The sequence below is a fragment of the Patagioenas fasciata genome, chromosome 12 (genome assembly GCF_037038585.1).
Source record: "Patagioenas fasciata isolate bPatFas1 chromosome 12, bPatFas1.hap1, whole genome shotgun sequence".
In the NCBI taxonomy this organism is placed as follows: Eukaryota; Metazoa; Chordata; class Aves; order Columbiformes; family Columbidae; genus Patagioenas; species Patagioenas fasciata.
Genome location: NC_092531.1, coordinates 10,247,143 through 10,268,664, shown reverse-complemented (window position 1 = coordinate 10,268,664; position 21,522 = coordinate 10,247,143). Strand labels below are relative to the sequence as shown.

Here is a 21,522-nt window from a genome sequence, read left to right as displayed (position 1 = left end):
GGTTTTTTTACCTATTCAAATGACTGAAGTCCATGCCTTCCTTAAGCTAAAAAACCCACTTCCCTCTAACATTATACGCTAACCTGTACAAACTGCCAAAAGTCATCAAAATTAGTCCACTCCAAAAATATCTTCAAAATAATTGTTACATTTCACTGCAACTAGTGAACCTACAATGCTTTGGAAACCAAATTTCATGGTTTTGAGAGGGAGTTGGTAGTGCATACAATCACAAAAACTCATTATTGCTATATTCTGAAGTAGTAAAATAAAACATTCAGACCTTTTCCAGTGGTATTTACTTCATATAGCATTTATTTTATTCCTACTTAAAAAGTTTCCCATAAGCTAGCACATTCAGAAATGTGTTTATCACATTACTCCATGACACCTTGGAACACAAACAGAAAACAAGCTCATTTAAAAAGAAAGGATCATAACATTCTTAAGAGGTAGGTGAAGAGTCTTGCACATACATAGTTCTATATCAAAGGGGCAAAGGAAAATTGTCGCATCTGTCAAGAATAGTAATAAGTCAATTTAAGCCAGTTGTATCACCTACAATTCACCACTCATGTTTTTGCATGAATGCTGCAGCATCATTTTGTCAATCAGTGCAAATTGCCCATATTACACATACTAAAGTTTACTAATAGACAATGTCTTAACCCTTCTATCTTACTATTCAACTAACTAGTAGAGCACCCTACTACTCAGGCTTTTCTTTTTAATAAAAAAAGCTTTGTGCAGATGATTAAGAAACACAGCAGAGCCACTGGGAAAGTAACCGCCTGTCTTCTATGAATAGTTTTTGTAATTATTAACCTGCAATTCCATGTCATAAATATTAACTAGCAGCTGAGCAAGCTACAGTAAGGAGCATGATAAGGTAAGGACTTCCTGAAAATGCTCCAGTAGCTTTTCCTCTGATAATTTCCAATTAAAAAAGAATAATCACCAATATGTTTAAATCAGGGTGATCTGGGCAGTCCAAACTGCAAAACTGAAAAAAAGATCTAGTTAAGCAAGGAATGGCTTTAATTTCACTGATCTCAGAATCATGCTTGAGGGAAACGATGAAAAACTGTATCATGACTGCAACCTCTTCATTCACAAATGCCCTTTTTTCCTGTTTGCTCAATATAGAGAGCAAGATGTGATAAGGGAAACAATGTAGTTCAACTTACAATTTTGAAGCTAGGAAACCTGCAAAATCTGTCTTTCAGAATATGAATATTTAAATATTCCTTATATTTGAGAGTGCTACTCTAAAACCAAGTATCCTTAAAAAATATAATTAAAGCACTTATTTCAGGCGTCTCTGACAACCAGTCAGTGAAACAAATCCTCTAGAGAATGACCTGCATCCACAAGGACTGAGTAAGAATTTTCACTGAAAACTTTGTAAGACTTCTGTAGTTACAAAAAGCACACAAGCTCCTATCCCTCTCCCTTCTGATCCTCATATGAGACTCTTCTGAGAGAGAATGGAAAAACTTGAGAATTAAAGTCATCTCCAAATACAACAGTTTTTTTATAAGAGATACATGTAAGCCATCTTCTACATAATAAATACTGTATAAATCCATAGAATACACAGCCAAAAACTTGGCACTTGAAGAAATATGCTTTTCACCAAGAAACTTATTTGTGACAGATTTAGTTTAGAAAGTGCCCACTCACAATGTAGTTCCATTATTTTCTATTAACTACAGACATTTAAGTAGATGACATCAGTGAAACTGACATATGACTAGGCACCAATGCCACCCTCTCCTCCCTATGACACACTTCAAGGCCATTTCATAAAAGATGCCATCACCACCTACATGTAATCTAATCTTGAAGCCTGACACAAGTGCTGAGAGGTTTTAAGCTTTCATTACAGCATTTAAGTGCATGATGCAACAAACTTGCTGAAACATGCTAACAAATACAGGCAATTGTGTGCAATTCAGAACATAACTACTGTTTCTCAGTACAAAGTTTCTCACAGCAAGAAGTACTATTCTTCACTATTTCACTGAAAAAATTATGCTAAACTGCATTGTTATGAACCAGGTTACATATTACTCTAACTAGTTCTAAGCTTTTTGGAACCAAAAACTCTCCTCCATTTTAACATCCCAGAGTCTCAAAGACTTCAATCTGCTTCAGCACTAAATCCTTATACATTCTTCTCCACTACTTTCCAACAGAATATGGCTTTGCCTTGCTACACAGAACATCAAGAACCTTCAAGCAATCTAAAGTCTACCCACATCAGCTTTCAATTACACTTTCTCCAAAATATCTTTGCCACTTCTGTACTTACCCTGTTGTAGAAATCAATTTATGAAAGGTCACATCTATGCACAGAAAGGCCACTCAAACATCTCCATTTCAGTTGTACACAGTAATAACTGAAGTTAACTAATGAATTATTACCACATATAAATATATATACACATGTATCACAATGTTAGGGATTGAAAGAGACCTCAAAAGATCATCTAGTCCAATCCCCCAATGTGTGTATAAACAAACTCATGAGATCTTCAAATCAAAGGTATATATATTAGTGACGCAGGGACTCAGGAAATTACCTTTTCTTGTCAAGGCCCAAAGTGTATTCTGGCAACATAAGTTTTACTTCCAGAATGAAGTATCACTGAAAGGTGAACTCTGTACAATACTGTATCTTATTACTAAGTGATCCAGGTTTCGAAATAACATTTATTTAAGTAAGACATTCCAACTTTTCATGTTTTTAAATATTAAAATATATTAAATTTTACAGATTTAAAAATACAAGTGTGACAAAAAAAGCTACCCATTTGTGTCCAAGATAACTTCAGGACCTTTTCTCTTTTTGTAAGCATCAACATCACCATTAAATGATGGGTTGCAAAAGGTCAGAGGGGAATAATTCTGTACTGAAACAGTTTCTCAAGTTGGTATCCTTAGGGACAGAAAATCTATCATGCTGTATAGTCATTCAGAAAAACAAACCCTACAAAAAAATCACTAGGTAAGCACATATACATTTCCAAAAGAAATAGTGCTACTGCAGCATGGAACTGTAGAATCACTCAGCCACCATGAGACACAACAATAACAATCCCATCATTTGGTAATACGGCCTATGCAGAGGACCGGCTACTCTATACTGCACTATACACACAGGAAGCAACAGGACATATAGAACTATCCTTCCACTAAGAATATGATTTTACTGAGAAGAATACTTTTGTAATCAGGAAAATTTTGAAATTAGATGATCACAATGCTTAGTATCTAGGTTAGGAGCCACACAGAATCAGTCAAAGTCAGGAAGGTTCACAGGTTTGCATGTTCATGCACAACCACCTCTGCAAGTATCAGGAGTAAACAGGCTGTGTCAAATTCACCAAGTGGAACTTTACATTAAGCCAGGTCAACAATGAAACTGAAGCAGGAGATAAGACAGGCCCAAAGAAACTGCTCACATTTGTGTTCTGCTTTCAAAGCAAGATCCAAACCTGATGAAATGGATGCAAGGCAACTTGAAATTAGAGAAAGAGAACAAACCTGCATATTAATCTCTTTGAAACTGTGATACAGAAGCTACTATAACAAAATTACCTCTATCTTGAGATCAAAGTCTCTGAATTGCAGACTTAAACTCCTAGAGATGTAAGCAATATGCCCTCATCTGACATGAGTATACTCTACACATGTATCATGTGAGACAACAGATTAATTGGTAGTAAGTCTTAACCATAGAACTCTCTCTTGATTAGCAGTGTCAGGTAGCAATCTAGTTGAATGCAACTTTCTTTTTAATAACTGTAGAACAGTAACTTTTCATATAATTGAGAACCGATATTTTCAGAATTAAGACAAAATTGTCAGCACAATAAAAAAGAGAAGCGAAGATTTAATAGATTTACTACAATATTATATTGCTTAACTCCTCAGTGGATTTTTTTTTTTTTGCATACACCTGTTCTTAAAGGGAAATAGCAATAATCATCAAAAGATGTTACAAACTTTTTCATCATATTAACCAGTGCATTATCGTTGTCCCAATAAACCTATGAACAACAGTTGTGTCCAAGAACAAGGTTTACACAGGTTTACTACAATTGTGGGGAGAAAAAAAAACCCTCAACCTTTAAATATGTTTTTTTAAGTGACATTAGTGCTGGTATCATATGCAAAAGTAAGAGCTTTAGAAATGGATGCTTCATCTACAAGGATGACACAGGTAGCATAAGACTCCCCATACCTCTGCAAACAATTGATATTATGGCTAGAATATGTATGCAACTCACAAGCTCTACTGAGTATGACCAGAGTTCCTACTGGTGACAACTGATTTTCACCCAGGAAGAACTGCAGCGGACTCATTTCCTACTAGTAGCTGAGATAACCTTGATTTACTGAAGCACAATCCAAATTCGCAACTTAAACTGAGAAAGGTCCAATATCAGTATCTTACCAGTTATTCAAACAGTTCAGCTTCTACTGTGGCTTAAGTTTAAGTCCTTTGGCCAGACTGAAGTTCACAGAATTGCAGTTCTGCATTCTGAAAAATGGACTAAGAGACACCACAGCTCAAGCTCGTTCTAGTGAGGTAAATGAGTACTACTTGTATTAGCTCTGTGAACAAAACCTTCACATTTGTGAAAGAATACATTATGTGATTGTTAATATCCAAACAAATTAAAGTTCCTGTGACAACAAAGAAATGCACTTGACCATTTACAGCAAGACAAATTTATACAATAACAACAAGTAACTTATGGCCTTGTCTACCTGCAAACAAATTTCTTCAGCAGGTACACACAATATATTGCTCAGTCATATAAATATATATTATCTCTTTCTTTTAACATCTAGGTATATAAATATTTTACTGAAGAACATGCATCATTTAGATTAACAATTGCAAGAACATCCTCTGAAAACATGGGGTTCTTTGACATTTAGCAATACAAAATGATTACATAAACACAGCTGTTAAAGTCAAGACAAACCAATACAGCAGTAAGCAGTGCATTGTGTGCTAGTCCAAAGAAATCAAGCACCTTTTGCAACAGCTTATATAATATACACACAGAAAATGCATTGTAATAGAGCAAAAATAGCATCATTCCATCTGCATATTCTTCAGTCTTGTTTGGACTCCAGACTTACTGTTCACTTTTCTGCTCTTGTTTTCCATTCAGCTCTTGGTCAACTCTGCTTAGCAAAGAAAGCAGTAAAATTAAAACTCTGTTAAGTAGTAGTTCAGTTTGACAACCCGTATATTAAGCAAAACTTATTCATTTTAACATGAAAAGAAAGTTTGTATATGGAAAAGGTTTTAGTAAATAAATATTAATACTTTCATGAAATGCAGTTGCAACAGTTTTAAAAGTTTTCCTACCTCCCCCTAGAAATTAATCAAATTGTTAAGTAACCATTTAAATAACTACAGCATTCAAAAGGAAGCATTTGAAAAGTGTAAGTGAAGTTTGACTACAGAAGAAAAAAAAGCAGGTTCTGCGCTTTTATTAATGAATGCAAGCAGGAATACAAGTTTACAGGTAACATGACAATACTGTCAAGCGCTTTGATGAATTAATACACTGCAGAATAAGCACAGAATTACCTTTCATGTTACAGCAATTAAGCCAAGGATGTAACAGCTCTAGTTCAATCAAGAAAAGTGGCTCCTTCACTGCTACTAAAACTGGGTGGGTTTTTTTTCGCTTGTGGGTGGGTTTTTTTTGTGTTGTTGTTTTTAAATATCTGCCTTGGGAACTGCAAACAAAATACTGCTTTGCAGAAACCAGTGGATGGTTGACAGTCCTGCACAAGATGTACTTTTCCTAGGCCATGAACGCATAACAAGTAGAAGCAAGTTTTGGGTCTTTTTTTGCAGCTGTAAGAACTAAACATGGTACATATGGATTCAATAGGTCTGGAGCAGTGTCATCTAAAAGCAACAGTCCTAGTTGAAAACCTGTTCACCTGCACTGTACACAGCTGCAACTCATCCCTGTCCTCACTGCTGTATCTTAGAAAAGCAAGTTTTGACATGACTTAAAGGACTAATCACAGAAAGTGTAAGAAAATATGGTAAGTTAATACAAACAAGCTACGCATAAACATACATGACAATAGAAATCCATAGAAGTATACCAAATTCCAACTTCCAAAGTGTCTCTTACACATAGTCAAAGAATTCCTACTGCCATCCACAACAAATTCAGTAACTAAACTTCAACACATCTCCTTTCCTCCATTATAATAAATAATGCCCACAATTGCTTTCAACCTGATTAACATCTCAGTCTCCAATAGCACCTGTGATCTCCATACATGTTTCACGTAGGAATGTACTACTTTTTACAAAAGCAATGGTAGTTATGAGTGATGATATCAACAGGGACACTAAAAAGTGCTTGTTGCACTGGAGTAGTTATGCACACACAGGAAGAGTAAATTAAAAAAAAAGCAAAGTCAGTAGCAAAACCTTTCAGTACATTTGTTAGTGACATGGTGAAAAAAACATTCAAAAAATTTCATCAGCTGCTGGAATAGAATAGTTAGCAGGAGACTAAAAATTAACAAAATGAAAATCCAATGTTTATTAGCAAGGAACATAGGCACTGCAAATACAAACAGCACTAAGAACACTAGTCTAGACTGCACCTGTGCAAGTTAATTACTAAAAAGGTAGCAAGTATCAAGAAACACAAAACACAAGATTCAATATTAGAACCTCTCCCAGAGTTGCATCCCTGCTGATGCATAGCTATAGCTTAGCACCTAAAATAAGCTCTTCCTTCAGACATCACTTCTTGTTAGAAACAGGGAAACTTGATTTAATTGATTCATATAGAAACACTACTTTTGCCTCTTGAAGATTCAGTTGAGAATCCATGTATCCTCTTAAAAGTGAGCATCTTGTGTAATAGACTATTCACAAATATCTGTTTGAACATGCAGGGTGAGTTCTTCAGATGATATACTGTACTTGCAGGCAGTATAGTTACTTTAATGCATGAAAACTTAGTCACTAGTGCATGTTTATATTTACAAATGCTTATTCCTTTACGCAAGCCAATCAACTGGGAGTTAGTTGCAGTGCAAATCATCTTATCCAGATGCAACCCTAATCAAAATATGAATATACCTTTTCTGTTTCTTTCTAAACTTTTCTTCTTCATACCTTGGTGAGGAAAAGTTTCATTTCAGTAAATATGACAAATTAAGGCCAAATTCAACACAAGCTGCAAACTGATATTAGTGTCAATACAGTTTGTAAAACATACCAAGTTTTGAAACTGATAGAATTAAGAAAAAATACATTGTACCTCCAACATATATAAGCATTAAACAAGCAGCATTAAGATTTAGTTATGACATATGAATTCAATATTCAATACAACTTATTGTACAGTACCAACATTCATCACTAAAATTTTAAGTCTACATTCATAACAGGTTGAAGCCAGATATAACCCTCCACAGAAGTCTTAGAATTAACTCCATCAGTCAACCAACTTCAGCCTTTGCAAAATAGTTGAAGGTTCATCAATACAGAAAGGAGTCTTTCAAGACTTGGAATTTCAGTCTGAATATTCATAACACATCCTTCAAAAGCCCCAGTTAAAAAAAAAAAAAAAAGATTATATATTTGAAAGATAGCACAAGGCTGCTTCAGTATTGTCATGTCTTTCTTAACCACTGTGTTTTTTCTATTTTAAATTTTTGCAACTGATACCAGCTGAATGTTTACTGCAATAACCAGTCATTTGAAGAGGGGATATTTGTGGACTTCTCCAAAATGGTAGTGCCCTTCTATCCACACAGTGAGACTATTAGACTATGCCATCTCTCCTTATGGAGTTCCCAGTTTGTGATCACCTACAGCAATGCTTACTCTGCAGGTCTGGTATCTCATACCCTCTAATAGGCTGATCAATTTATCATCAGAACTGTCAGTATTTTCATCTTTAAGACATAAGTTTATGGGTTTTACTCTATTACTGCACCCACAAACGCTATTGACAAAAGCATCATCATAATATTTGAGAGCAGAGTTTTGGTGACATTAAATGGTATTTACATCTGGAGGGAAAGAGGAGGAGAAAACCAAGGACATTGATGCTGCCTTCACTTCAAAGTAGTTTTAGAACTGTTATGGGTAGGGATTTAGCATTTTTCCACAACAGCTCTTCTTTTAAATGAAATCCCAACCCAAGTGATATTTTACCACTTAAGTTGTCCCACATCTTAGCATGAACACTGAAGATACTGTAAATAACTTCAGTATCAACATGCCCAAAGTTTCCCACTCACAAGCCAACTTAGTATACTAAGGGGTAGAGCAACTGGAATGAGGTTTTGTCTCTACAAGACTAATTCACACACCATGACTTGGTAATTACATGAGGCACTATCTGTGAAACCCCTATACATTAGCATTTTGACTATCCGAGCTATTGCATACCAAACTGTAGTTAGTGATGTGATCAACCATGGATACTCCTCCTAGAGACAGCAATAATCTGAGTTAAATTCTGTTTTATTAAATGCAAAGTATTACATTCAAACCAATCTTTGAATAAAATCTATACCAGTTCTAAAACATGATCAGTGTAGAACATGTTTGAATAATAAAACGTACTGTTTTATGCATTCTGGGATGCCAACGTATTCCATGGGGATGAGTTCAGCTAGTTCTGCCAGGGTAAAGACATACCTAATTTTTTGGCTGAATTTTGAGCTGTGGAAGAACAAATGCAGGGTACAGTTACAACTTTAAAATTTTTCAGTAGGTCAATATTAAAACAGTTTTTGAAGTTTAAAGTGAAAAGTTGCTAGGATTATTTTTTTTAAAAAAGGAAATAGCTTCCAGAGTATTACCTAATAAAAGGCTTTGTGATGGCCAGAAGTGTTCTGATGAACCAGGAAGGATGAACTATGATTAATGATTTCAGATTTTTCTTTAACCTGAAGAATCCAAACAGCGGACATAATTACTAGAACAAAAAGGCAGCCTGACAACAAGGGTTTTTTCATATATATAAAGTTTTAGCAAGCAGAACTGCTGCATAAATCTAGTATTCTGACATTCCATTATTAGAAATTACCATCTGGCAGAAGAAAAAATACCACACAGCTGTATAACAGAAATTTAAAATGTAGTATCAGTTTGACAGCAATGACAAAGAAATAACATTCCAAAGAAAAGCTTATTTGAATCTTTTTACGCAACTAATGATTAAGTGGTTCACAAAGGACCCCTCTCATTACCTTATCATATTAATACGTGAAGTTTAAAAGATATTCTACATGGTAACACTGATCAGTATTCTAACACTATTTTCACTTAAAAAAAATTGCAAACAAATCAACAAAAGAAAACCGCAAAACACACAACAAGAAAACCTAGGCATGCCTGTAGCATTATTCCACATTGTCTAGCTTACAAAGAGGTAACCAAGCAATATGGTTAATTATATCTTAACCAGTAGGTACCAGACACCACATTAAACAGCAGGTTTTCCTAAATAAGTACATCACTGAGGATGTGAATATTGTAAGGAAACACTGCAGAGTTTCTTACCTTCTATCAATTTGCTGGTAACATTTCCTAAGCCAGCCTAAACTTGGCATTTTTCTCCGTGTTGTTGCACCATTCAGGTAAACTATCATGTAGTTCTCTGCTACTAATAGCTCTAAAGTGCCAATTACATACCTGCAGAGACAACCAAAGAAAAGTTTCAAGCTAATATCTTGAACATTAAAGTAATTTCTAGTAATGCTCAAATACATTTAAAAAAAATATAGAGTTGGCTACAGTGTTGAGCAACATCTAATAATTTTTTTCCTTCCCCTGGAAGCCGATGTATTTGCTTTTCCCTTTGCTACCTTTTTCTCATGTGAAATATAAAAAGCTTCATTAAAAAAGACAGAACTAATTTCCCTTACATTAAAATACTAAGTTTCACAATGCGAGATTAAGACAGCATTCAGAGGCAGGTGATGACTTACTTAAATAGATTGTCCATTAGATATCTGTAGTTAGGCTGGCTGCTTTCAGGCATAAAGCAAACTGCAAACACAACAATGGCATTTAACCCATCACCGTAATAACCTAAAAACAAAGAAAAAAGCAGCAGTAGTGACAAAGGCTATTTTATGTTGACTACATTTACAAAGTCAAGCGCGTAGGTGTTTGTAAGGGGTTTTTTTTATTATTTACCTTAAAGAGACCCATAAATATCTATTCTACATGGACATTCATATAGTTAAAAAACCTCAAGATTTATTTTTCAAGTTTGTCTACTTCTAAAGAAATGGCTTAATTTGATGTAAATCAGATGCTGTACCTACGATCAACATCGCAGTATATTTAATGACATTTTATATAGTTAACATTTTCCAACCTAAACTCCACAGACTGTTGGAAAGCATCATTAAATTGATTATGCCTTAGTAGGTCTACAGTTAATGCTTTCAACACTCTTAAAACCAACTAATTATACTGGTAGAACACTGTAGAACAGATAAGTACATCTTATCACATATGTGCATGTTAGTAGTTTCATTTGAACACATGTCTATTTTGCAACTTTAGTTTAATGGGGGGGAACGCATTAACTCAACTATATGCATTAGTACTGCAACTAATGAATCATCATGAGTCTTTATGCCCAAAGCTCTTCCTGTGCCACAACTCAGCTTCAAGAAGTAGTTTCTCAGCAGTTCCCCCTCAGCACATCACTAATCCTTACCACCATGACTGATAACTTTTTTATATGGTTCAATTGCCTTCATGTCCACCCTATGGTCCTGTTCTCCAATCCTAAACATTCGCCAGCGTCGACCATCATCTTTCTCCTCTGCCACAGTGTATTCGGTGAGTGATCCTTTCCTAATTACATCAGTAGTTTTTGGTTTTGGAAGATCATCTGTCAAAGTTAAAACATGTTCAAGATCCATTATGAATACTACATGTAGTGACAATCAATTACAACATCAGTTAACCACTTTGCTATCTAATCTATTTTAATATTCTTTATCCAGTCAGACATATCAGCTGACTTCCTTCAGTCATTACAAAATAGCATCTCATGAGTGTAAGATATACTTTATCAAAACACCGTGTTGGCTGTTATCCAGTGACTGTAATTTCCTATGTTAAAGTACATGACAAATTTACATTCATATAGGAAGCCTATTTAATTGTAGGCTTTCAGAACACAGACCTTGATGAATCTCACCAAAATATTAATAGACAAAGTGGTTAACTCCAATGATAATTACACAGGTTGCTTGATCACAGATTTACATAAAAGCATGATTCAAAACATTGACAGTACCTTGCAAGCAGACATGCAAGCAAATCTGTTGGAAATTAAATTAATGTGTGTGCGATCAACATATATGAAATTTATGCTGACAGCAATCTGTAAAACAATTTGCTCCAATTAAATTATGATTCTTTACTTTGTTGCATAGACCTTACCCAAAGCGAGAAAAACCTACTGCAAGTTAGTTGTCTGTTCCCAAGACAAAGCTGTTAATTGAAACTATCCTTCCAGGAAAATGAAGGCAGCAGCATTAAAGGAAGAAAAGACAGAAACCCTTTTCAGCCACTTTTAAAAACAAGGCACAAACATCAGGAACATTTCCTCCGCATCATTATAAAAATAATCCTAAATACCAATTCTTCTTCACTAAACTAATGAAAATCCTTTTACATAGGTAAACCCACAGTCTCTCTTACAAACACTTGACCTGCAATATGTCTTTATGTATTAAAAACAAACAAACTTGTTCTAAAGAGTGTTCATTTCTCCATTTTTAAGCTATCTTGGAATGACGAACAGGTAGTGTCTCATACATAACAGTGAAAAGAAAGCTTCCTGTTTACTCAGGAATTAAAATTATTTTATTTCCAGCATAAAATATAATAGAGTTTACATATTTATTTATTAGAGATATTCTTAAGTCATGAAGTTTACACTCCAAATGTTTGACCAACACAACAGTTCTTGGCTTATGTAAGAGGGCTTTAAAACATAATTAAATGGCAAGTTTAAAACTTGTGCTTGAACACCTACACTGAATTTTTAACCTCAAATGAAACTGGGTAGAATCTCAAGGTCCTACATATAAGAATAAGATGAAGTCTCTATTTGTTTCTTAAAATTAAGCTATAGTCATGCTAGCAATGACCTAAGTTAACTTCCTATTAAGTCACTTCAGAATTCCTTGACACAAAATAGAGGCTCTTCTCCCACTTCCAGCCAATCCAAAAAGCACGTACACTCAAAAGGTACTGACCTTTCACCATTCTCACTACAGTAAGATATGAGAACAGGTGTTAGTATTATCAAAAACACCATTCAGTCCTCAAATACAAAGGCTTGCAATTCATCAATTTTCATCTAACCTATATCCCTTTATATGGTTCACCTCCATTTAAAACTTATCTATAATACCTGTAAAACACCTTTGATTTTTTTTAACCCAGGTTTGTTTTTAAAAACGTGATGTAATGGAGAGGATTCTTCATAACTTTGAGTCTTGCAGGTGTTTAATAACATTCACTTAAGTTTATTTGGAATTACAGCTATTATTATGTTGCCTGTTTACTAATCAGTCAAGGTCTGATTCGCTCTTTAAAAATTCATTGTGCCTACCTCCGATTTCTAATCTAATCACTCCCTTTATATTTTTTCTCTTGTAATATTAAATGATAGTTACCTTCCACCTGAAAAGGTGTTGACCTGCACATAAGAAAACAAATATTTTAGGGCATCAGACAAAAGAAACCAAATACTTACCTTCCCATTCAAACTCATTGCTGTTTTCTGAAGGAGTATCTAAATCATCCAAATCAATCTCCCCACTCTCATCCAAGTCATCAGACAAAACAGATTCCTCACTGTGATCCAAAGTTAAGCTGATACCTGGAGCAGTCAGCTTCTTCCTCGCCTTGGTTGCATTGACCCCTGTATTTAAGAAGGCAAATTATTTATTTCCAAAGCTAAAGTGAGTTTAGATAAGCATACTGACAAGACAGAAGAGCACAGTGCATTCTCAGAATGCATTGCAAGTTAATGCTCAGAATTTAAATAATGCACCTTTGCAATAAGAATTAAACACAAGATGAAGTGAACAGCACTTGGAAGTCAAAGTTCTCAAGTCCTCAAGGCCCTAAGCTTACCTGACTGCACACACATGAACCACAGTAGTAGACCACCATACTCCATCTACAGAAGAGAAACCTGAAGTGCTGTCACCACCTAAGCAATTATTACCCACACTAGCAATAGCAAAGTGTACCACAAGTTGTGCTAGGTATTATACTAAATAAGTCTTGCAAATAATGCAATAGATTCATGTCCCTCGCCCTTGTTTAGGTTAGGTATTGGTAACATCATAACTACCTTTTGTGAAATAAAAAAATAATACACAACTACAAAAACAAGGCTGACAGACAACAGTGAGGACAGAAAATTAAAGAACCTGTTAGGTTTGAGACACCAAGGCAGATGCTTGTGTGATTTAGACAGCAGTTGAAAGCAGGAATAAAATAAAATGACTTAGCCAACACTGGAAATGTCACAACTAAAGCGGACAAACAAGATCCACAAACTTTAAACATCTAAAAAAAAAAAACCAAAACACCCCATCTGTATTATTTTCCCTCTGACCATTTGGACAGGCAACACTCTTGAAAGGTCATAAAGGTCTGAAATTTGGAGCAAAGCTAAGGTAGGCCCTAACTGATGCACAGCGGCCAAACAATGAAGCAAGATTTTTCAACAGGCCAGAAAGTGAGTGCAATAATTCATTTTTTTCCAGTATTACCTTGATAGCTCTGTTCACAGGGAAGATGAAGAGCCTCCTATTTTATTCCAAAACACTTTTCTTTCTAGATAAGATGTTTATAACACCCTTCACATACAAAAAATGTCGTTTAGAATGCTGTTTCCTCAGGCCTGGTTCAAAACAAAAAAACAATCCCAAAACCACTCTAAAACAAAGTAGAGCTTTAAAACAGCCATCTAAGAAGGAAGCGGTCAGCTTGGCTGGAGCAGAATGTTCTTACCAGCTTCACTTTCTGTTCCAGCTGCAGCCAATATATCTGACTCAACAGGATCATCCTCTGGCAGGGGTCTAGGGGTCAAAGTAGAAGCTATTGTTACATAACTTGAAATATTTTGACTTGCACATTGCTAACAAAACCACTGTGGGATGGTACTGAACTAAATTTACTTATAGCCTAAACTCAAGCTTCCAGTAAACAAAATAAAATAGCAGAAAATTCCTTTACAGTGTTCAAGTAACAATCAATTGACGTGACAAATGCCAAAATACTGGTTGCTACTAGTGTGTGTCATCCTTAAGAAAACTTGTCATGTTCTTGCTTCAGAAATAAGTAGTTTAGTCATGGTATCATAGACTGCCCTCTGAAGTCAGCTGTTCTGGTTTCTTTGTAGGCCAAAACATTACTAGCAGTTGTAATTGTTAAAACTCTTGCTCAGAAGCGTTGCTTAATGAAATATTTTGGCCTTCAGACACTGGTAATAATATGCAAACAATGTAGTTGCAACAGATTAGCACAGAAAACAAAGCCAAACTTACAAGTTTTCACTCTAGTAACACTGGAAACTTCAACAGTGGCATTCCTGTATTACACAACCACACAAGAACATGAAGTGATCCCTTGCCAGACCATGACACCTCAAAACCTTTTTGAGACTACTCTTTACATGGAAATTTACTTAAAGATTATTAATGAATGTTAGTTCACCAGAAAGCTGAAGAGGTAGCTTATTCTAGATGTTATGTATTCGCTTTGAATTACTTTAAAAAAAAATCTAAAACCTGGGAAAATCTTCATCTTGCCATTCTTCCTTAAATTCAACACCTTCCATTCTCCAGCCAACTTGAGTTGCTAGTAGAGACTCCTGATCAGCCAGAACCTGTTGTCTTCAGGACAGTGGGCTAAAGAGGAGCTGCAGGAACATAACAGAAAATGCTAGTTCCATACTTTTGTCATTCCTATGCTTGAATATATACCCTTTCACCTAATGCCAAGTGAAGGTATTATGCAGAAAAAAACCCAACAACAACAACAAACAAAACACCAAAAACCAAACACAAACCACCACCAAACAGGGAAAAGTTTATGGTAAGTTTCAATTTTTTTTTCCTTAAAAAATGCTTATGGAATGGTTTATCATACAAAAATTTACATTGGAAAGGATCTCATGTAGTCCAATGTCCTGTTCAAGCAGTACCAGCCTCTCTGCTAAAAACCAATGCCCTGAGCAACCTGATCCATCCTTTAGGATTACATCAGTTCACTTCAAAGTGTAAGAAACATGATGGCTCTCAAGATTCTTTAGGAGATCCTGAATAAGTGTGTATCTTGAGAAAAATTCACCCAGATGGTTAGATCTAAAATACAACCCTGTTCTTAAAAACAAAGAACCATGACCCACACAAATACTTTTCAAAAGGGTTTCAGAGAACTCACCCTGTGATGTGCAAGTCAAGGTGTGGTTTTTCAGGCTCACCCATCACCAGTAACAAGGAATCCTCAACAATGGAACATAAAAAACCATTCTGCTGATATGCAAGTCCAAGCCAGTTGAAACTCTTGGCTGTGTTGGCTCTAAAGATTGATAGGAACAGGTAAACTTAACAATGAAGATGTTAAGAAAATCAACACTAATCAAAATAGGAAAACTGAATGTTGCTTTTAAATGCAAAGGAGAAATCAACACAGAACACTGGTAAGAACCAAGTCTGAATGCAATCATATTTCTAATTAAGCCAGAGAGATTATTTATTTTTTACGTGGCTAAAGAGAAACAACTTATACCTACTGTTCTGTAGGATCACCTTTCATGACAAATCTCCATTTCTCTTCTGACCTGATAACAACCACAGACTGATTTTAAAGCATCCTGTAATGCTTAAAGTTACACTACACAAGCTGATTAATAAAAAAAGTTAAAAGACTGATTTTGTTGTAAATCTGCACCATCAGGGACAAATTAAATACTAATAACCAAAATTTAAGTTTATTTTACTGACATGCCACTGCTTCCCTCACCCAGGAAATGGAAATAAGATTTCTAGAAGGTAGCGACCTAGCTCCTCTTAAAGGTCAGACTCTCCTTGTTTGAATTGTTGAGCTGCAGCACTGCTCAGTTGCTGGCGGGATGTGCCTGGGCACACGATCTCCAAGAAGCTGCCCCCAGCAATATTCCTCCCAGCTCTCCCTCTTTCTATTTGTACTTTTTGACTAATATGCTGTTTGGAGTAACTTCTTGTTTCATGAGCAAAGTCATGTGATTCAAGCAACATGTCCTCCCTTTCATTAAGATGTTGATATCCTCACCATACAGTTTCTCCTGGATACTAAGCTGCTGAGCATCTGCAACAACGACTTTTAAGTATTTGCTTGAAGATCATATTTTGATCAGTAGTAACAGTGACTATGTGCATAGTCCTTTTGGCATTTGTTTTGGGGCACTGAAATGAAGCACAAGAAACTTCACAAGGTACCCTACACTGCCAAGAGAATACCGTGGTTACAGTTGGTACAGAACACACCACCTGATGCAAACATGCAGTTCACTGCAAGCTAACAGACACTAAACCTAGAAAAAAACTAAACTGATGACTTACTTCATTCTTAAGGAACAGATGAAGAAATGAACAAAATACTGACAGGAAGGAAAAAACAAAACCAAAAGCTGCACAACACACCAAAAACCAACCATACTACTGCACTGGTGGCTGTAAAATGCTATTCCTGCACTCACCTGCACTGCATTCACAACACAGTTCCCACAAGACAGTTCAAAGTTCGGTTTTCTCCAAGACCTTAGTAGTTTTCTGACCACACTTTTGAAGAAAACTAAACACCAAGTAACATCTATTGATTTCAGACGTACAACATTACAGTGCAGAAGCAATTCCGACCTCCATGTATTCCATTACTCTGAGATACAGTTGATACACTAAGACAGGCACAGAGTTTAAAAGTCACTCGTGCTCTAATCAAAGTTTAAGACAAAACACTTTCCACATTACTTACAGAATTCTCATCAGCAACTTCTCGTTAAGACAGATTTGAAAGCAATTATGCACTAAATACCAGGTGGCACAATTGCAAACAACTTAGAAGGCAAGTTCCAAGATCAACATCAGATAAGCTGAATTCAGGTTTTCAGTATCCTACTGAACATGCAGACTAAGTAGTTGTTTTGGATACTTCAACTTAAAGTCTCAAGCATGAAAGCACTATCATTTGTCACCTAGAAGAATGAGACATTAAGAAGGAAGGGTAATCTCGGGAAAGTTAGAAAAGTGTTGACTTTAAAGTTAACTACTAAATAATTTTACATCACTATTATAAATGCATACAAAGCAGGGGGAAAAATCTACTATTTCTGCTTATAGAAACTAAAGCAGCGTTTAGAATAGTCTTTCTAAAGCTGTTGTGGTAGTGCTGACATCTTCTAGTTTTACTATGACAAAGTCTCTTTTTATTTGAGCTGTAAATCAAAGCTCTAAAAGCTTAACCAAAAATACATATAATTTTGTAATAATTCAAATATTTATTAGTCACATATAAGAAGAGCAATTAATTGCTACCTGATCCCAACACTCTTCATGGCAAACTCAAACAGTCACAGTATCTGAGAACAGGAAGCCTGATAATTTTTATTCTCCATTGCTCATTACTTTCTATTTTACTTAAGCAAATGGAATTAGAAGATTGGGAGGTCCCCAGAGGTCAGAAACTTCAAACACATGGAAGAGCAGGTGGACACAGGATTGCCACGCGAGAGAACGGGGGAAAACGTCTCCATAACCAACGACAAACTGACACCCTCATTAATGGAAATGAGGCTGAAGTTTGAGCTGCTCCCGCGTGGGGCAAGGAAAGCGATTTTCGAATTTAACGTTTACGTGCTCAAACCTCTTCCCTCCGCCGCGCCCAGCACCGACCAGACGCCGCACACAGTGACAGCGACTCCGGCTGAATGGGGCCTCAACGAGCCCGTTCCGCTCCCCGCGAAGGCCGCCCCAGCTCGCCGCGGCCCCCGCGCCCCGGCAGCTGCTCTGACGCTCGAGCCAGCACCGCCGAGCGGGGCGCTGGGAGCTCCTGACTGGGCCCTGCCGGCTCTCGCACACCGGCGGGCGGCCGGGCCGCAGCCCCGCTCTGCGCCCCACAGCCCGGCCGGGCGGCGGCCACGGCTACCAGGCTCCCAGCTTGCCGCTACAGTCCCCTACGCGACGTACCTGGCGGGAGGTGGGATGGGACGAACCGCGGCCTCGCCCGCGCTGCGAAAAGGGCCCTCTGCGCGGCGGCGCCGCCCTGCCACCCGGAAGCGCATAGGCCGCCGGACTCACGTGATAGCCTCTCCCCGTTGGGGATTGGCGCACTCACGCATATGCGTTAAATAGCGCCGCTGCCGCCCGCCCCCGGCAGCTGGCGCGTGCGCACTTCACTTACACGCACACGGGGCGGAGGGGGGGGCTGGGGCCGTTGGGCGCGCGCGGGGCGGGGCCGGCGCCGCTGTGAGGGCGGACGGGCCGGGGCGGACGGGCCGGGGCCGCCGGGTGGTGTCTGAGCCCATGGCCCGCGGCCGATCCGCGCTGCCCGCCCCTGGATCGGGCAGGACTAGTCCCGCGGCCCGGGCAGCCTCAGCTGGAGGTAATGAGCGGTACCTTAGCCGTCCCTGGGCACCGACAGCTCCCTGCCCGCTGCCCGGCACAGCCGCCTGGCGCACAATGTTCACCGGAGGGGCGAGTCCTGGCCCGCGGTAAACGGTACAAAAATGGAAAATAAAGAGCCTGCTCATCGAGTTGTGTGCACTAGACTAGTGTGCTGTGCCTGATGGTTCAGGTGCTCAGGGATTTATGAGATGGATATCAGAAATAGGAGTGCAACCTTCTCCATGAGGGAAAACAGAACAGAGAATAACAGTTTTACACACTGGTGATGTGGAGGGAGCAGAGAAACCACCTGAACCTCCACATCATTTGAAATTACAGTTTCATTTGTATAAATATGGCATCCAAAATGCAGTCCTCCGTTATATAATGTAGTGGTATGATACATGCAGAATAAAAGCGCAGGAAGTTAGATAAATCTCATTTCTATCTTTTTTACATACCTGAGAATGGTAACAGTAGTCAACGCCACTCGGAGCTCAAGATAGGTTTTAGCTAAAGTTTAGAACATGCCACTAACACATCGTTACAATAGCTGCTAACCTCATTGCAGCTAATAGCTCACAGCTGATCTGTGGCCCAATGATGAACGTTTGTTTTACTGTAGGGTACTGAAAGAACTTGTAATAAATGTGACAGATGTGGAGAAGAAGTGTAGAAAGAAAGAAAAAGTGAAATAAGGTGGCCCAAAATGAACGCAGGAAAACTGGAGAAAAAAATACCACCAAAGAAGAACAGAAAGCACAGACACCCCCAACCAGCAAAAATAAATATCGACAAATCGCAGGAAAGAACAGCGATTATTAAGGTAAATTAATTAGAACATTGAAAATATATTTATAAATAAGTAGTATAATCCACTCCAAATGGCCTGAGGCCTGTAGGCTTTATTGTAACGTAAGTTTATCAGATAATAGTTAGAAATGTAAAGTAAGAGCTAGCTTAAGTATAAGGCAAGGCTGTGGAATTACTGGTACGAGAGATACAGTAAAACAGCAAAAGGGAAACATCCTGTAACCTGCTACCTTTGTTATGTCACTTTTTCTTTGTGGAAGGAATGCAAGAGAAGATGACCAAATACTCCATGCTTAAGGATATTATATTTTTCTGTCTGCTCTCAGCCACACACCAGACTTACTGTTACTAGCGTACCTGTGCTGGAACTTCCTGTGCCTGTAGCATTCCAGCTTTTAATAGTGAAGATCTGGTCGCGTGACTTATGTGATCAGGTTGAAAGGTATTGAAGACTGAGCGGCAAGAGATCTCAGCCTGTTCATTTGGAGTATCTGTGAACAGCTGGAATTATTCCAGAATTAGCTGGGTCTAACTGAGCTCTGAAGATCAAGGGTGTCTGTGATTGCTAGAGGGCCACATAGCATCACAGAAAAGAGAAATGCCCTTTTTGGGCTGCTCTGTTAAAACATCTATTAGTCTGACACCGGAGTGCCCCTTATTTTATCAGCAAACTTAAGTTCGCAAAGTGTCGGAGTACAGATTTGGGATCAGTACTGTTCAATTCCAGTTTAAAGTGGAAAATTAGATTTAATTATGGTGTAGAGAACCATTTTGTTACCCAGTAGATTATCCTTCTTGTCTTTCAACAGAGCAGCAATGAATAAAGGGCCTCCATTAGTTATTAAGTAAGTCAAAAGTTTGAAAGTTTTCCAGCAAATTAATGTTTTAAGAAAAATTAGTTTAATATTAAATAGTTTTAGTGCTTTTCTATATGTGCTTCAGTTGTTGATAAACTCAAAACTGTCTTCAAAATGGACAAATGTCATCTGCAGGACACCAACGCCAAACTCGTCATGAGGGTCAGCAGAGCTGTGTAATTTCCCATCTCTCCACGGGGTGGCACGGTATAGCTGGAAATGTATCAAGTGTTCAAATGGAACCTAGAAAACAAGCAAACAGGAGGTCAGAGCCAACTACTAGGGACTGTTGAATAATTCTATTTTTAAACATCAGACAATTGCAAATATAAGCAGATTTTCACATGAAGGCTTTGCCAAAGAGTTCAGGCTTGAAGAAATAATGCGCTGTTGTATCAATTTTGTCCTGTACATGGGAAAAATAAACAGTTACACAATTTTGGTTATGAAATAATTCACAATTAACCTTTAAATAGAAAAGAGTCATCAAAAGCAACAGAATACCAAAACATTCACCTTTCTCACGGTCTTTTCCCATTTTACTTATCAGGTAAATATTTTCTAGTAATCTAAAAAAAAAAAAAAAACCACAAAACCCCACCTAGATAAAAATTCTCCCTGCCTGCCTTTCAACTGGTCCAAACAAGAGCTCAAAAATGCTGGTATTTTAAAACACTAATTTGAAAGTCTGTCTCTGGGGGGTTGTATGTAGAGGCTGCATTTGAACAGAATCCCTCCTTGCCATTTTTCCCTGTACACAAAGTACGAATACTGGGGGTTTTTTCCAAATTTATTTCGTCCTTTTTTGACAATAAGGGCTTTGGGCTGTAGTTTACCTCTGCTTTTGTAGTCCGTGCACATAATTTGGCTCCTGTCTTAGATACCTGTGATACAAAATGATAAGAACAACGCATTATAGAGTAGCTGCTTTCAGATACATGGACAGGAGCTAGGTAGCGTATAATATTGTGCATCACTTCTGATATTCATGCCAGGTACATCACCTCTTAAAAGCCATTCTATTGTAATAAGTTATCTCACTACCGTAGCAAGCCGAGTTTCATAGCTGCATCTCTTTGCATATCATGGGGTAAATTATTGATCAAAAAGTGACCCTTACCACAGTCCTGTG

At 37.5% G+C, this 21,522-nt stretch overlaps 1 protein-coding gene across 5 annotated transcripts; it reads right to left on the bottom strand.

Annotated features, from left to right (window-relative positions):
* Nucleotides 1-297: 297 nt before the first annotated feature.
* On the bottom strand, nucleotides 298-18,403 carry BNIP2 (BCL2 interacting protein 2). Of its 5 annotated transcripts, XM_065847127.2 has the most exons (12): nucleotides 18,304-18,403; nucleotides 15,521-15,658; nucleotides 14,866-14,996; nucleotides 14,087-14,154; nucleotides 12,816-12,983; nucleotides 10,758-10,934; nucleotides 10,015-10,117; nucleotides 9,587-9,718; nucleotides 8,884-8,970; nucleotides 8,645-8,743; nucleotides 7,148-7,183; nucleotides 298-5,205 (listed from the first exon to the last, which is right to left on the bottom strand). In XM_065847127.2, exons 3-12 carry the CDS (start codon nucleotides 14,913-14,915, stop codon nucleotides 5,157-5,159), a joined length of 969 nt encoding a protein of 322 aa, XP_065703199.1. In that variant the 5' UTR covers nucleotides 14,916-14,996; nucleotides 15,521-15,658; nucleotides 18,304-18,403; the 3' UTR covers nucleotides 298-5,156. The 5 variants fall into 5 exon arrangements, with proteins under 5 accessions (XP_065703199.1, XP_065703200.1, XP_071669935.1 ...); XM_065847128.2 differs by lacking the exon at nucleotides 7,148-7,183; XM_071813832.1 differs by lacking the exons at nucleotides 298-5,205; nucleotides 7,148-7,183 and adding an exon at nucleotides 7,190-8,508.
* Nucleotides 18,404-21,522: the final 3,119 nt, after the last annotated feature.

Coding starts and splice junctions, on each gene's coding strand:
- BNIP2 (XM_065847127.2), bottom strand. CDS start 14,915: ATGGAAGGTGTTGAATTTAAGGAAGAATGGCAAGATGAAGATTTTCCC. Junction 8,971..9,586: donor TACCAGCAAATTGATAGAAG/GTAAGAAACTCT, acceptor TGGATTCTTCAG/GTTAAAGAAAAATCTGAAAT. Junction 5,206..7,147: donor TTTAGAAAGAAACAGAAAAG/GTATATTCATAT, acceptor TTTGCTAAGCAG/AGTTGACCAAGAGCTGAATG.